General features: G+C 40.7%; 4 protein-coding genes across 4 annotated transcripts; 1 reads left to right on the plus strand and 3 right to left on the minus strand.

The window, feature by feature from the left end:
* Positions 1-782: 782 nt before the first annotated feature.
* On the minus strand, positions 783-1422 carry PCOAH_00043890 (Uncharacterized protein; the record flags this gene model as incomplete). Its single annotated transcript, XM_020061173.1, is given in 2 exon segments — positions 783-1232; positions 1246-1422. The coding sequence occupies 2 exon segments, from the start codon at positions 1420-1422 to the stop codon at positions 783-785; spliced, it is 627 nt and encodes a 208-aa protein (XP_019916874.1).
* A 661-nt stretch (positions 1423-2083) lies between these two features.
* Positions 2084-5017, minus strand: PCOAH_00043900 (Uncharacterized protein; the record flags this gene model as incomplete). The annotated part of the gene is made up of 1 exon (XM_020061174.1): positions 2084-5017. The coding sequence occupies one exon, from the start codon at positions 5015-5017 to the stop codon at positions 2084-2086; it is 2934 nt and encodes a 977-aa protein (XP_019916948.1).
* Positions 5018-5046: 29 nt separating this feature from the next.
* On the minus strand, positions 5047-8493 carry PCOAH_00043910 (Uncharacterized protein; the record flags this gene model as incomplete). Its single annotated transcript, XM_020061175.1, has 1 exon — positions 5047-8493. The coding sequence occupies one exon, from the start codon at positions 8491-8493 to the stop codon at positions 5047-5049; it is 3447 nt and encodes a 1148-aa protein (XP_019916872.1).
* Positions 8494-10377: 1884 nt separating this feature from the next.
* PCOAH_00043920 (Uncharacterized protein) lies at positions 10378-12604 on the plus strand (the record flags this gene model as incomplete). Its single annotated transcript, XM_020061176.1, has 6 exons — positions 10378-10533; positions 10636-10683; positions 10813-11067; positions 11284-11481; positions 11776-12057; positions 12203-12604. 6 exons carry the CDS (start codon positions 10378-10380, stop codon positions 12602-12604), a joined length of 1341 nt encoding a protein of 446 aa, XP_019916482.1.
* Between the last annotated feature and the right edge of the window lie 736 nt (positions 12605-13340).

The following is a 13340-nucleotide window of genomic DNA, read 5'->3' on the forward strand; positions in this document are numbered from 1 at the left end:
ATTTTTTTAAAACCCCTTTTTGTGCCTACAAACCTACATGACATACACGGACACAAATTTTTTTTTTTTTTTTTTTGCCCTCACCATTTGTTGTTATGCCCCGACTGGTGGTTACTTTACCCAGAGGGTGGATTTTGTTAAAATGCTTATATCCCCTCGTGGTGTTTCTACACACATCAGGGGAAGTTTCCCTTTTATTGATACGCGACCCTTTATCCGGTACCTTAACAGAGACGCTTCGCTTCGGAGCACTCGTGGCATGGTTGTACTTTTACATTTTTCGGGGCCCACCTCAATAGCGTGATATCGCGTGGAGAAAGGCATCTAACTGATTGTCACTACAGGTTAACAATTCGAGGTGCGCAAAGATCGCGCAAAGACCGCGAAGCAGGCCATACAATGTAATAGACTAAACAGACGCAGAGACAACTGAAGGTCCGCTCCGCTAAAAACAATTGCGCCGCTTTTGCTAAGCGGGGCCACGGCAGGGCAGTGTTCCACATTAATAACAACTACTCATAAAAAAAAAAAAAAAAAGAAAGAAAGAAATACAAACGAATTGAAACGCGCAGTACGAACATACACAGGTGGACAAAACAAACGCGTCGCTTAGGTTAGAGGACGGCACAGGATTGAACTTATTCACGCAGGAAATGAAATATGGCATCCCTAAAGAGGAACGATTGACTTGATAGCACCCAGAATGATCTGCCTCCAAATGAAGAGTCGGTGCTAGTCTGAGCAACCCGGATTCAACAGCTTAATGCTGCATACCAAGTGCGCTAAAATCGGACGATAATTTCCGGTTTTATGCAGTGTTCTCGCCACTTTCTCTTCGCACCTATCGAATAATGCAAACAGTCAAGGTGAGGGTTCACTACACCCAACTGAGGTACAGTAGAGGGATACACATTCCAGGGGTGCAGCAAACTATTAGCTATCTCGGAAAAAAAATACTTCCCCATAAATTTCTTTCGAGGTTTCTTCCATTTGTCCAAAGTAGGAACAGTGTCCTCAGTACCATCGGTGTAATCACTTTCTGTAGAATGTCCATCTGTCCTAATGTTTATCCTTGCATGTTTGTAGTCTCCCTTTTTGGACTTACTAATATATTTGTCATTCAGGTAGCTGCAATTGTCGGCGGTACTTTTTCGTTCACCAGTCGTGGATGCCTTACAATTGTAGCACATCCGAATTTTCGTCTTTTTTTTTTTTTTTTTTTTTCTTCCCATCTGTAGGAAGAACTGCACTATTCATTCTCTCCTCGTGGAGTGTATGAAGCAGATTCCCATTCGGACCCTCCCACCGGGGGTCAAAATAATTCAAAGGCACTCCATACGTACTATGCAAAGTTGAACCGCCAACTGGGGAATACAACTCCGTTCTATTATATAGATTGTCATGACAACTGAGATGTGCCATTTTGTTCAATTTCTTTTCGTTTCTTTTTTTTTTCCGTTGCTTACTATCTTGTAGGGGTGAAGCTCAAATAGGGGAAAACAGCCACAAAATAGCGTTTCACTTCCCAAACGAAGCTCAGAAGCTTTGTAATTGTTCCGATTGCAATTAAAGATGCTTGTCTAACGTGCTCCCTTTAATGTGCACCCTCTGTCAATCGGTGTAGAGTTTTCCGTGGCGCTACGCTCCGACGTGGTTTGCCTTTTCTGTCCCAATGGCGACGCTCACGTGTGTGCAAAATGTGTGCTGCCGCCTATTCTGCTCAGTTTAGCAGTAGCCCCGTTAAATGTGCACATGGTTCTTACTTACCGGTTTATGAGATTGAGAAAAAAAAAAATGATAAATAAGTCAGTAAACAAAGAAGCAAAGAAACAAACAAACGAACTAACAAACAAAACATGTGCTCTTATGCACATGTATGTGTGTGTGTGTGTATCCCCCCCTTTTTTGATACCCATTTGATGAAAACGGAATGCGCCTTTTCTTCACACCACAACATTGCACTTTTCCCCACTGTACATACACCTCGTGTCCCCCTTTTTTTTTTTTTTTTTTTTTTTTTTTCCTCTTCTCCTCTGCAGTAGGCTCCTCCTACGAGTTATTCCTTCCCCAAACGGAAACCCCATTAACAATCTCTGCCTTGAAAATAACTCGTGAAGGCTCTCCTCGGGATTTTGCATATAAGCTCACACTTAGGGTAAGGGACAGCGGTAGGAGATGCGTTATTCATCGTAGTGGTGTTCCTTCTAATGGATGTCCTCCTATCAGCGTATGTAGGTAAGTTTATCGGTGCCTTATACAATTGTGTACCAGTTCTTCCACCCCTCTTAAACGGTTCACAGGGAATGGTCGGACAATTGGTGCACAGCCTTCTCGACCCATTCGCTCCATTTGACACATACGAGAATGTTCTTCCTCGTTTTTCCCCGGTGGGAAGCTCGAACAAGTCAGCTTTGTCTTTTTTAAAACTAATGGAACATTTACCCAATAACGAGTTCCTTTTTGTTTCCTCCAAATTATCTTTCGCTACCTCATCAACGCATTTAAAATCCTTTTCCCTTTTGTCTACATGTTCTGGACTCTTCTTTCCTTTTCCAAATAATTTATTCATCAGAGTGGTTGTTCTAGAGCATTTCGGAGGAGCGTTGGTGACTTCCTTCACGGGGCAGCAAAAAAGGGTGCTATTGCAATGTTGGTTATTAGTACCACGATTAAGTGCTTTTTCCCCTATAATGCTCTCCCCTTCGGTGCTTTCCCTATTCAAGCTACTTTGTACAGTACATCTGAAAGTGACATCCTTATTTATCTTTCCTAACTGTGGAGGCTTCCCTGATGGTTCGTCGATTGCCAAAATGTCTTCTTTGATATGTTCATGCCCGACAGGTGCCTCTTCCCACCGCGCGAATTGGTTCTCCACATGCCTTAACATCTTGGGATCATTACTTCCTCTGCTAGTATATCTATCATCGTTGCATTTTGCGTCGTTACAGGGGGGAACAACGACCGGGTCATCACTAGCCAAACGGTTCTGCGCACCTTCTGCACTCATCATGTAGCTGGTATAGTCATCATTCTGGTTAGAAAAATAATCGGACACATGGATCGAATATTTGTCCCTCTTCTCAGGGGTGTTCCTTCTGCCAACCCTTTTCCCATCATTCTCACATATGCTCCCCTTAATGGACCCCTTCAGGGGCAATTCCTTGTTAGACTTATTTTTCCCCTTGGATAAGTTTCTACCTGACCACACGCTGTGCACTTCTTTGCGACGACTGTAATGAATCGAACCGGGATTCAATCTCTCGCATCCATTTTTATGTAACACAAAATTGTTTTGTATAGAAATGCCCTTTCTACTTACTGGAGATGGTTCCACATATGTCACTTTGGAGTCTTCAAAAAGTGGATTCCCTTCTGCAAAAGTGACCTTCTCCTGGCACTTCCGCGGCATATTAATCTCTTCACCATTTGCACCTCCCTCTGAAAGATTAATCTTCCCATTGAAGGAATAATCCGAATTAGCAACGTCATGCTCTGTACAAGACATATATTGGCTTTCCTTCCCTTTGTCGCTTGCACATTCAGACGTGATGACTCCTTCGCCACAGTTCCCCTTCGTGATGGAGCGACCTTCCATAGGACCGTCTACGTTGTTCCCATCCTGATGATGACTGTACGTTATGTTTATTTTATTTACCTTCTGTTCTTCTGAGAAGCTACTCGGAATTGCAGAAATGGGTTCATAGGATGTACAACCTGTTGGGGTCAATGTCCCGAACGGATTATCACCCCCCTTTTGCCGCTCCTCCATGTTGTTTTTTATCAAATGAGATAATGCACTGGTAAATGTCTTTACCTTGTCTTCTCTGTTAAAATTAGTGTTCTTCCCGTAGTGAAAATTTAGATTAGCATTTCTCCTCACTGGCAATTTTTGATTCCCCGAAATGGTGGTAACTTTGAAATTTGGGTTCACCTCTGCGTCGCTTCCTTTTCCTCTGTCCACCTTTTCCCTCTCATATATTTCTTTTAGAAATTTCAGCTCCTCCATTTTTTCGTTAAAAGTTGGAGATTTGTCAAAGTCATGGTTGAAATTTACCCATTTTACGACTCCATTCTGCTTCTTCTCCTCATCAAAATTGCCATTAACAGAAATTTTCTCCTTCTTCAGCTTCGGTGATTCTCCATTTTTTGTGCTTTCTGCACGGTCACATTTCTCCACTCGTTCCGTGTACATAACCTTAATAATGTTTCTTGTATTTTTCCCTTCCAAGTCGTGCATTCCGCTACCTTTGACTTCATCACGTGCGTTCGTTTTGCTAGATACATCATCCTGACGGTTTCTTTCGTGCGTGCTGCCATTCGTGGCTTCTCCCTGTTCAACGTCAACATTGTCACATCCACTATTTGCAGAATTATCCCGTACGATGTCATCACCATTGCAGGTATTGTCGCTTCGGTTAGACAAGTCTATGGCGTTGTCGCAGGTTTTATCGCTAATCTGGTCGATGATCTGGTTGCTGCTCACCCCTCTGATGCCGCAGGACCACTCCGTTTTGCGAACAACCCCGTCACTCTCACACTGATCACTGACATGGTCGTCCTCTCTGAACCTCGCGCCGATTCCTACGTGAATGAAGTTTCCAACGCCCTCCTCACCATTGTCTGCGCTGACTGCGTTGCCATTTGAGTCTGTGCACTGTGCGCTTAATACATTATTGTGACAACTTTGCGGACAATTTTCTTGGTCACTACTAGTGGGTGAATTGCCATCCCCCCTATCCACATTGCCGAGTGAATTCCTTTCCTCCTCTGCATAAAAAAGCAGATTCAAGTTCTTCTTCGTGAAGGCAATGTTCGAAGGATCATTAGCGTAACTGCCTCTAAACAAGTTCTCATCGTTCGATTTGTGCAAATCTACCTTTACAGCTTCTTTAAGGAGTAAATTACCCTTCCATTTTGTGCCTTCAAATTCTCTGCCGTTCCCCTCCCCCGGATTATTCACAACACGTTCAACATTGCTAACACGTTTAACATTGCTAACATGTTTAACGCTTTGCATGCTTTGCCTTTCCATAGGGGAGGGATCAATCAGTTTAAATGACCCGATAGTTGGGGGGTATTTTGCGCCGGCTGGTTGTTGCTCCTTATTTCTTGGGGCATAGAGGAAAAAATTACCCCTTCTGTTTCACCTGCAGTGTTTTGCGGAGCTTCTGCGGGATTTGCGTAGAAGTACTGTACCGTACTACCTGACATGTTCTGATATTTCTCTCCACCCACCTGATTAACGGATTGAACATTTAAGTTTCCGTTGGTGTGGTGGCTACTGTCCCCTGTGTGAATGGTCTTCGCCAATCCATCATCTCCCTTTTCTTGTAATATGTCTAACAATTGTTTCTTTTGCAAGTTTATCAATTTCTCATTTGAAGTCTTAATTAACTGAGACATATCCTGCGGATTGACACTTTTCTTATTTGCCACATTTTGAGAAGTATGAGGTTGGTGGTACACATCATTGGGGGATGATTCTATATTTGAAAGACATTGAAGAATTCCCATCGAGCTACTAACATTAGTGTTTGCCTTTTCATTTACCTTATTTGTGTATACATTTAGGTAGCCCAAATTTGCCTCTTCACCTTTCAGGCTTGTAGTTTGTGTGTCTACATACGCTTTTACCCATGAGGACATTCCACTTTCTCCCTGTGAAAATGTCACCTTGCCATCGGAGCCTTTAAATTGATCTATACATTTGTTTGAACTACTATTAATGGTGCATCTTCCGTCCATATTGCCACTTCCCTTTATTAGCGCATTTGTGAAAACGCCTTCTGCGCACAGTTTCTTTGACAAATCGCCTGAGTTGTTTCCTATTATACTGTGGGACCTATTGCAGTTCTGATCAAACGGTTTGGAAAACCCATTAGCAGTAGTGTACGATTTACCGTTCTCCCCATTAACGGATACTAACTGGTTTGTTAACTCCGTGAGGTTGCAAAACTTGTCAGTGGTTGTGAGTCCTCCACTTGAAATTACACCCGTTTGCGGAATTTGTTCAAGAACAATCGGTCTTTCTATAAATGGCAATTGCTGTATCTGCGCCTGACTCTGTGGAGTGTGTCCCTGCGGAAGGGAGTCACGTTTCAGTGCAAATTCGGCTTGTCCGTAGGGTGCTAGCGTCGCCGTAATGGGTCCATGCGTTTGCAAAATTGGCACCTGCGTCTGAGCTGCTACGCCTTGCACCTGTGATGCTACTCCTTGTACTTGCAATCTCCCTTGAGACAGCTCTAGGGGCACGTGAATCACCTGCGGATGCGCGCGAGCGAAATGGCTCTGCACCATTGACGTATTCCCCTGTGGAACTGAATGAGCAGAAAAGTTTGGCACAACGGATGCCGACTGATACCTCTTTGCGGTATGTTCCGGTACGCACAAATTAACATTAGCTATCTCGGGTCGCACTTCAGTAAAAACATTTTGAGATAAATTTTTCATTCCTCCCTGTGGTACAGTCTCGCACATGTTATAAGTGACTAATGGTGTCCTTGGCATTGTATCAGCTCGAAGGGCATACGCATAAACATGTCCTCCCTGAGCATGTGCTTCCTTCACGCCATTTGTTAGAGTTTCCCCTTGGGGAATGCTTCCAGATATCAGGTTGGTAGTCTCGTTTCTTGCACAAAGTTTCTCATTAGGTGTGTTCTTCCCATCGACGCAACTGCATCGTTCCACCTTCGAGGTTTCTTTAATAGTTGGCTTAGATGCAACACTGTTGTGAATACCTGCACACGCACCATTTTGACATCCTAACGCGTGGATTGTTCTCATGCTTAGAGACTTTTTGTTCTTTACACGGCTGCTACTCTGTAGGCTGTTCTTCCTCATATGTTTGCCATGTCTCAATCCCCTTGTCTTTCCTTTTTTTTTTCCCCTACTGGAGCAATTTTCATCAAACGAATTTGATTCTTGGTCCAAACGATTCTTTGAAGAGTCGTTATTTTTATGTTTCCCACTTTGCTTCGATTTTTTCTTGTTCTTGTTTTCCCACATTATATCTGCGGAACCGTTCGGGTTGTGCTTTTCCCCAGGGTGAGGCACCTTACAATTGATTAACACCTTTCCCTGTTTTTTGTTTCTTTCTGCAACATTCGAATAAGGGTCATAATAGTTTCCTTTACATGGCGATAACTGGTTATCCTTAGTTGATTTTCCATTACGTTTGAGACCTTTACTGCTTGAATGGCCTGCCCGTTTATGTTTCCGTTTTTCCCTCTCTTTGTAGTTGCCCACCCGTCTCATTCCCATATGCGGGGTTGAATAATCCTGCGAATCATTGTAATCTGATTTGACATTCTTATCTGTACAGATGTTTGAATCGTTCAAACAGTCAGAAGAATCTCCGCTGTGTTTTCCACTCGAGCAGGAAGCACCCTTTGAGTCTGTGTCTGAAGTTCTCATTTCCAATATGGTCGAGTTTGATAAAATGATGTCTACAGAATTACTTGAGGGTATGTTTTCCATCTCGTTTATTCTTCTAGGGTTTACAAAATTTAAATCGTTATGTTGATTCCTGCTTCTCTTCTTGTGGTGAATAATGGGTTCATCGTTCTTTCTCTCCTCGTTGTAGTCCTCCCTTTTGAGGGTAAAATTAGAGTTAGGTTCGCGTGCTTCGAGCACATTCTTTAATGCTGCTAAGTTAGAATTCTTTACGCTACTTCCCTCCGAGTCGTTAGAAGAACCGTGATAATTACGAGTGCCGTCTGAAATATCTTTTAATTTGTCGGAACAGCTCCTATCCTTCATAGTAGTATCTACGACGGTGTTTTTCTCAAATCCATATTCTCTACTTTTATGCTTATCATGGTGGAAGTTTTCAATCTCGTCTTCTTTGCCGTTTCCAAACGTGGGTACCTTCTTAACCGTGAAGGACTTATCATTTTGACAACTTCCTCCAAACTGTTTGATGCCATTTTTCTTCTTACTTTTATTTTTAAGACTAATGTTGCTGTTCTTTCGTCCCGTTTTGGCATTTTGAGGTCTCGAATAAATGGGATGCTTCGACTTTACAATTGAACAAATAGTTGGAAGTTCGTAATGCTTCTGGTAATCGCATCCCCATGATAACGGACTCGATTTGTGAAGTGTTCCATATGCCAGGGACGACACTCCATAGTCTGCACTTGGATTTTGGGACATATAATTCGGAGTAACATTGCATCCTGGCAAATGTAGAAGAGCCCCATTCTCTTCAAATTTTTCATTTCGGTAGTTCAAGGGGTTGAGGGTGTGTGTATCAAATTCTTCACTTTCCGTCTTTTTGGAAACGTTTTTTTTTTTCTTCTTCTTGGGGTTTCTTTCATTCTTTACACAATTTAGGTAATAAGCTTTATTCGCTTCCGAGTACACATGTATGACATTTTTTAGCTCCTGTTGCGACATTGGATTTATTTCGCTGACATTTCGCACAACAGTTCCTCTATTCTTGGGGATTCTCCTAAGAGGGGGTGATGATTTCGTCGTCTCACTTTGTGCCCTCATAATTTAGAAGCCCGTAGGGAGGAGAACAAATAGTTTATTTATTTATCTTAAAACTGAAACATTTATGAGAGGGGGGGAAGTTCCTCATGTGAGTTATACAGTTTGATATATACGTGACGCTGTCCAACGTTGAATTTTTGTCCCCATCCGTGAACGTGCCACAAATTTTATGTATTTTCCGGTGTGCAGTGTACACTTCACATTTAAGGGGGACAAAAGAACACAATTGAGGGCAAATGCGAAAGGCGGCACAAATATGAAAATCGGAACAAAACGACAAATATCAATCCTCACATTCTTGTCCTTACAACAACAATTAAAAAGGTAAAATTTGTTTATGAGAATTCATTAATTATTTACAAATGTGCACTCGAACAAGTGTGCGACTTTTTTTTCGTTTTAAAATAGCGGTATGGAGTGCCAATTTTGAAAAATTTACAACTTTTTTTTTTTTTTTTTTTTTTTTTTTTTTGTAGAAAGAGAATTTTTTGGCTATCTACCTTGCCGTTCATAAAATTTTTGTGTAAACATTTTTTTTTATTCTATTGAAAGAGTGTAAAGTTGGACTTAACGATCTGTTACTCCTGCTGTTGTAGAAACATTCACGCAGTGACAATGCAAGGTCCATCACCAGGGAATTGCAAACAAGACATATATTCCTTTAAAAATATCTTAAAATGTTTGTTATCCTTTTTCTTAAGAAAAGATTAAAAAAAAAAAATTATGAACATCCAATGTTAATATAGAATATTTTTAGCTACTTTGGAAAAAAAATTATGTACGTACATGATCATTTTTATATGCATAAAAAAAAAAAAAAAAGCTAACTGTACAGGCATACAACAGCGCTACATGGTTAGTTTCCCAGCCTTGATGAAACACCTGTATTGTCCGATATATGTCCGTAGAAAGTAGCGTGTGAAATGATAAAAGGAAAGCCCTTACACACATTTGGGGAATTCACTCATAAGTAGAGTAAAACTAAACAACGGTAAAATAGTCTACGGAAGGTTGTTATTCCTCCAATGTTAGCTGATTACAAATTTTGGGGAATATAAAAGTGCTGTAAATTTTGTGCGAAAATAAGGCATAAAGGATAAAGGGGCTGTGCATAAGTGCCAACTTTTTCCTCAAGAATTATTCGTATTCCCTTTTAAAAGGACTGTTATTATTCTTAAAGGATGAAGTTAAAATGAGCAGGTGTGCATATAGAGCAATTTTTTTATTTAAAGTAGAAATAGCAAATTGGGGGGGAAATATAAAAACGTAATTTGATGCTCGTTAGACTTTTACTTATTATTGTTCAAAAAGGTTTTAAGTTGATACTTACTACTGTCATTAAGGCCTTTTTTTTTTTTTTTTTTTTTCTTTTATCATTTTTTAATTTGTAAATCTTTATTTTCAGACAGGTCATCTGCAAATACCTGGGTTAAGCTGCAGCGTGCTTGGCAATTGTACACTTCCACACCTTTGACTTTTCGCATGTGTACATTTTCGCGCTTCCACCCTTTTGCGTTCTCCCAATTTTGCGCAGTTCCATAATTTTCAATTTTGTCCGGAGAAATAAGCACAATCCGGTCTACCTATCACCAAAGGTACGCTTTTTATTTTTTGTTGAATTGTTTTGTTTGCGTGCTTGAAGTAACAAGGAGATATATATATTCCCCCTTTTTCCGCGCTTAAAAAAATGCTGCCTTGAAATTTTTCTTTTGAAATTTTTTGCCTTTTGTCAAGCATTTGCTCGTTATAATTTTATCAGTGTAATTCAAGTCTATATGAATAAATTAGCTCTATCATTTGTTTAATCAAATGTCTGTCTAAAAATAAAAACAAGTCTATCCGTTTGCCAATTCTGCCAATTGTTTCATTTTACAAAAAAAAAAAATGATTAGCAATGAAGAATATTGCGTGCCGAAAAAGATTTTATCTATATCTGCGACGGCACTCACGATAATACTCCTAATATTTACCATCGTGAACGAGTACAAATATGTCACGTATTCGAAAGAATTAAGACCCATAATAAAGAACGCCATACCGGTAGGAGTCTTGCGCGGAATGAATTAAAAATGAATCATAACAAATTGTAACAAAATAGCTGCACAAATTTTATTTTTAATTGAAACCCCTTTTTCACTGCAGGTTTCCTGCATCCCTTTGGAGGAAAACAATGGAAAAATCATACATATAGTAAGAAAAAAAAAAAAAAAAAAAAGCAAAGACTGTGCTAAATTTTGAGAGTGTGCACGTAAAGCGATTCACACGCAAAGAATAATTATGCCAAACAGCTGCATCCTTGTTATCCGCTTTGTGTGACAGAACTGCCCGCTACAAGACCAGGAAATATTTTATGCACCACCGGAATTCAGCAGTAACATCTACTCATTTCGAGGCGTGTTCTTCGAAATAAAAGTGGAGATGTACCAGTGGGTGAGGGGGTATGGGTACTTGGGCTTGTTAGCAAGGGGAAGATTTGAGGATCATGTAGTTAGGACTCCTTACAATTTTTTTTTTTTTTATAAAAGTAGAAAAAATCCTGAATACATGCCAGCCGTCGGAAATGTGGGGAGAAAGGTGAGCGATGTCGCACGGGCAACGGCGTGTGTCCGTGTTCCCATATGCATGACCACATGCACACGCACATACATATATGTACACTTTTGTGTGGCTTGAGGGTCTTTCCAAACGTGCGTCCAGACCTACACATAAGTGCTCACTTTTAGGAAAGAGCCATTCTACAATTGTATTCCCACCCCCCTCTCTTTTTTTTTTTTCCCCTTCCTGCTGCAGTATGCTAGTTATGCCAAAGCCGGGAGCTACAGACTTCCTATGAATGCCCTGATAAATTTTCAAAAGAAAAAAAAGTTGGACTTAGTGGATGACGGCTGGTTCACCGAGTCGGAAATAAAACCTCCTTTTACCCTCGACCATTTAAACACGAACGTTTATGATAATTATTTGTACACTGGAGATCCTCTGAACCCACAAGTATAACCCATTTGAGGCGTTTTCGTGATGCGCAGTTTTAATAATAAATGCTCCACGTGTAAAGGGGATTTTGTAGAGGGGATCCCCTGGGGATACTTTTGAGGGGGGGTAACCCCAATTTGTGCTGTGGCATGACCCAATGGGGGGAGCGCTTTGCTCAGGTTTAGCCCCTTGGGGAAGCTTTCCCCCTTATGTGAAAAAGGCAGAAGGATACACCTGAATTAGGCCTATAATGTTCATATGCACATTTGCATCCCGTTTTGCGCCGTTTTGCCCCTTTTGCCCCTTTTGTAGGTCGGGGATGTGCGCGTGTCGTTTTACGGAAGCGCATCTACCCACGCGACGGTGATCGGAGTGCAGCGGTCGCGGCTGCTAAATACGATATTTGAAATTGAAGGAGTTGACATGATGAAGCAGAAAGTTGTCTTACTTTCCGAGGACAACAAAATAATGATCAACCAGACGAAAAATTTTATCCACAGGAATTACGGCAATATCAAGTCCTTGTGGCTGATAAGGCTGATTACCTACGCGATGGTGTCCTTTCAGATATATTCTCTCCTAGATTACTCGAGGGTAAGTTGGACGCCTTTGCTCATACGTAAAAAAAAAGAAAAGATAAATAAAGTAAAAAAAAAAAAAAAAAAAAATCCACAAACGTATACAAACGATGCACACCCCCACATAGAAGTAATAGAAAAATTCACCTGCCTTTTCGCAGAATGCCCTGTGGAAACTGAGCACAAGTTTAGTTATGTCTGGAATGGTGCTGTCCGTTTTCCCATGCATTTTCTGGTTTTTCTGTGACACAGTAGTATTTTTATTTCTATTCGTGTTTCTTTTTTTCCTGTCCGTGTGTTTATTTTTCCTTTACAACAACGACATGTACAGTGGGTACACCGAAATGAAGAACTACATGAAGAAAGCCGTCACAGAACCCACGAACTACACGTTTTTAGATGTAGCAAATGCCTGCTCAGACATATATGAGGATTATGAGGAAGTACAGAAAGACAAGATCAACACCGTTTTTGAATCCAGTAGCGATGGTTCTTTTTACAATTCCGTCGACAAGCATAACTTATCCAAGTTTGATTCTTCCCCCGCTGGGATGTATCACTAGTAGGGGAGTTTCTTACTTGACAAGCGGGGCGTGGATAGAATGCGCAAACGATCAAATGTGAGCATACATTTTGCACGCCCCAGAGTGTCACCACGTAGAGGGTTACCCAAATGGTCGCTCATTTTTTCCGTGATTTGATGCTGCTGGAAAAAGGTGGGACTCTACACATGAGCAAGCGGAATGGTTAAGCAGAATGGCCAAGCGGATTGGCACCCCCTCACGCAGTTCCCGACCGTCCAGCGCAACTGTTTTGTTTTTCCATTCACGTTTCAGCGCAGACGTCTCGGTTTTGTTTTCGTCCAGTTGTTTTTGTTCACATTAGTTTTTTTCTTTTCTTTTTGTTCAGTTTAGTCCACCTTGGTGCTACATTTTATCCTCCCTAAAATTACGGACTGCCATTTCTGCAATGTCGCGTAAAAAAAAAAAAAAAAGCGTCTGCATTTTTTTTTTTCAATTTGGTATAATTTACGAATATGCAATTTTTTTTTTTTTTTTTTTACACATAAAACGGGAAATAAAACTCACTGTCTATATTCGCATTTGTTCATTTTATTTTTTTCTTCCTTTTGTGTGAGTAAAAGTTAGTTAAACGAAAGACTGGATAATTTTTTTTTTTTTTTTTCCTTTTTGTGTAAATTAACGTATATCATATGATCCAAAATTACGCACATACATTGCCCAAATGTATGCATTTAGCATATTTTATGGGCGTGTTTGTTTTCGCGCTTGACATGTG

The sequence above is a fragment of the Plasmodium coatneyi genome, chromosome 12, assembly GCF_001680005.1.
Source record: "Plasmodium coatneyi strain Hackeri chromosome 12, complete sequence".
NCBI classification, from domain to species: Eukaryota; Apicomplexa; class Aconoidasida; order Haemosporida; family Plasmodiidae; genus Plasmodium; species Plasmodium coatneyi.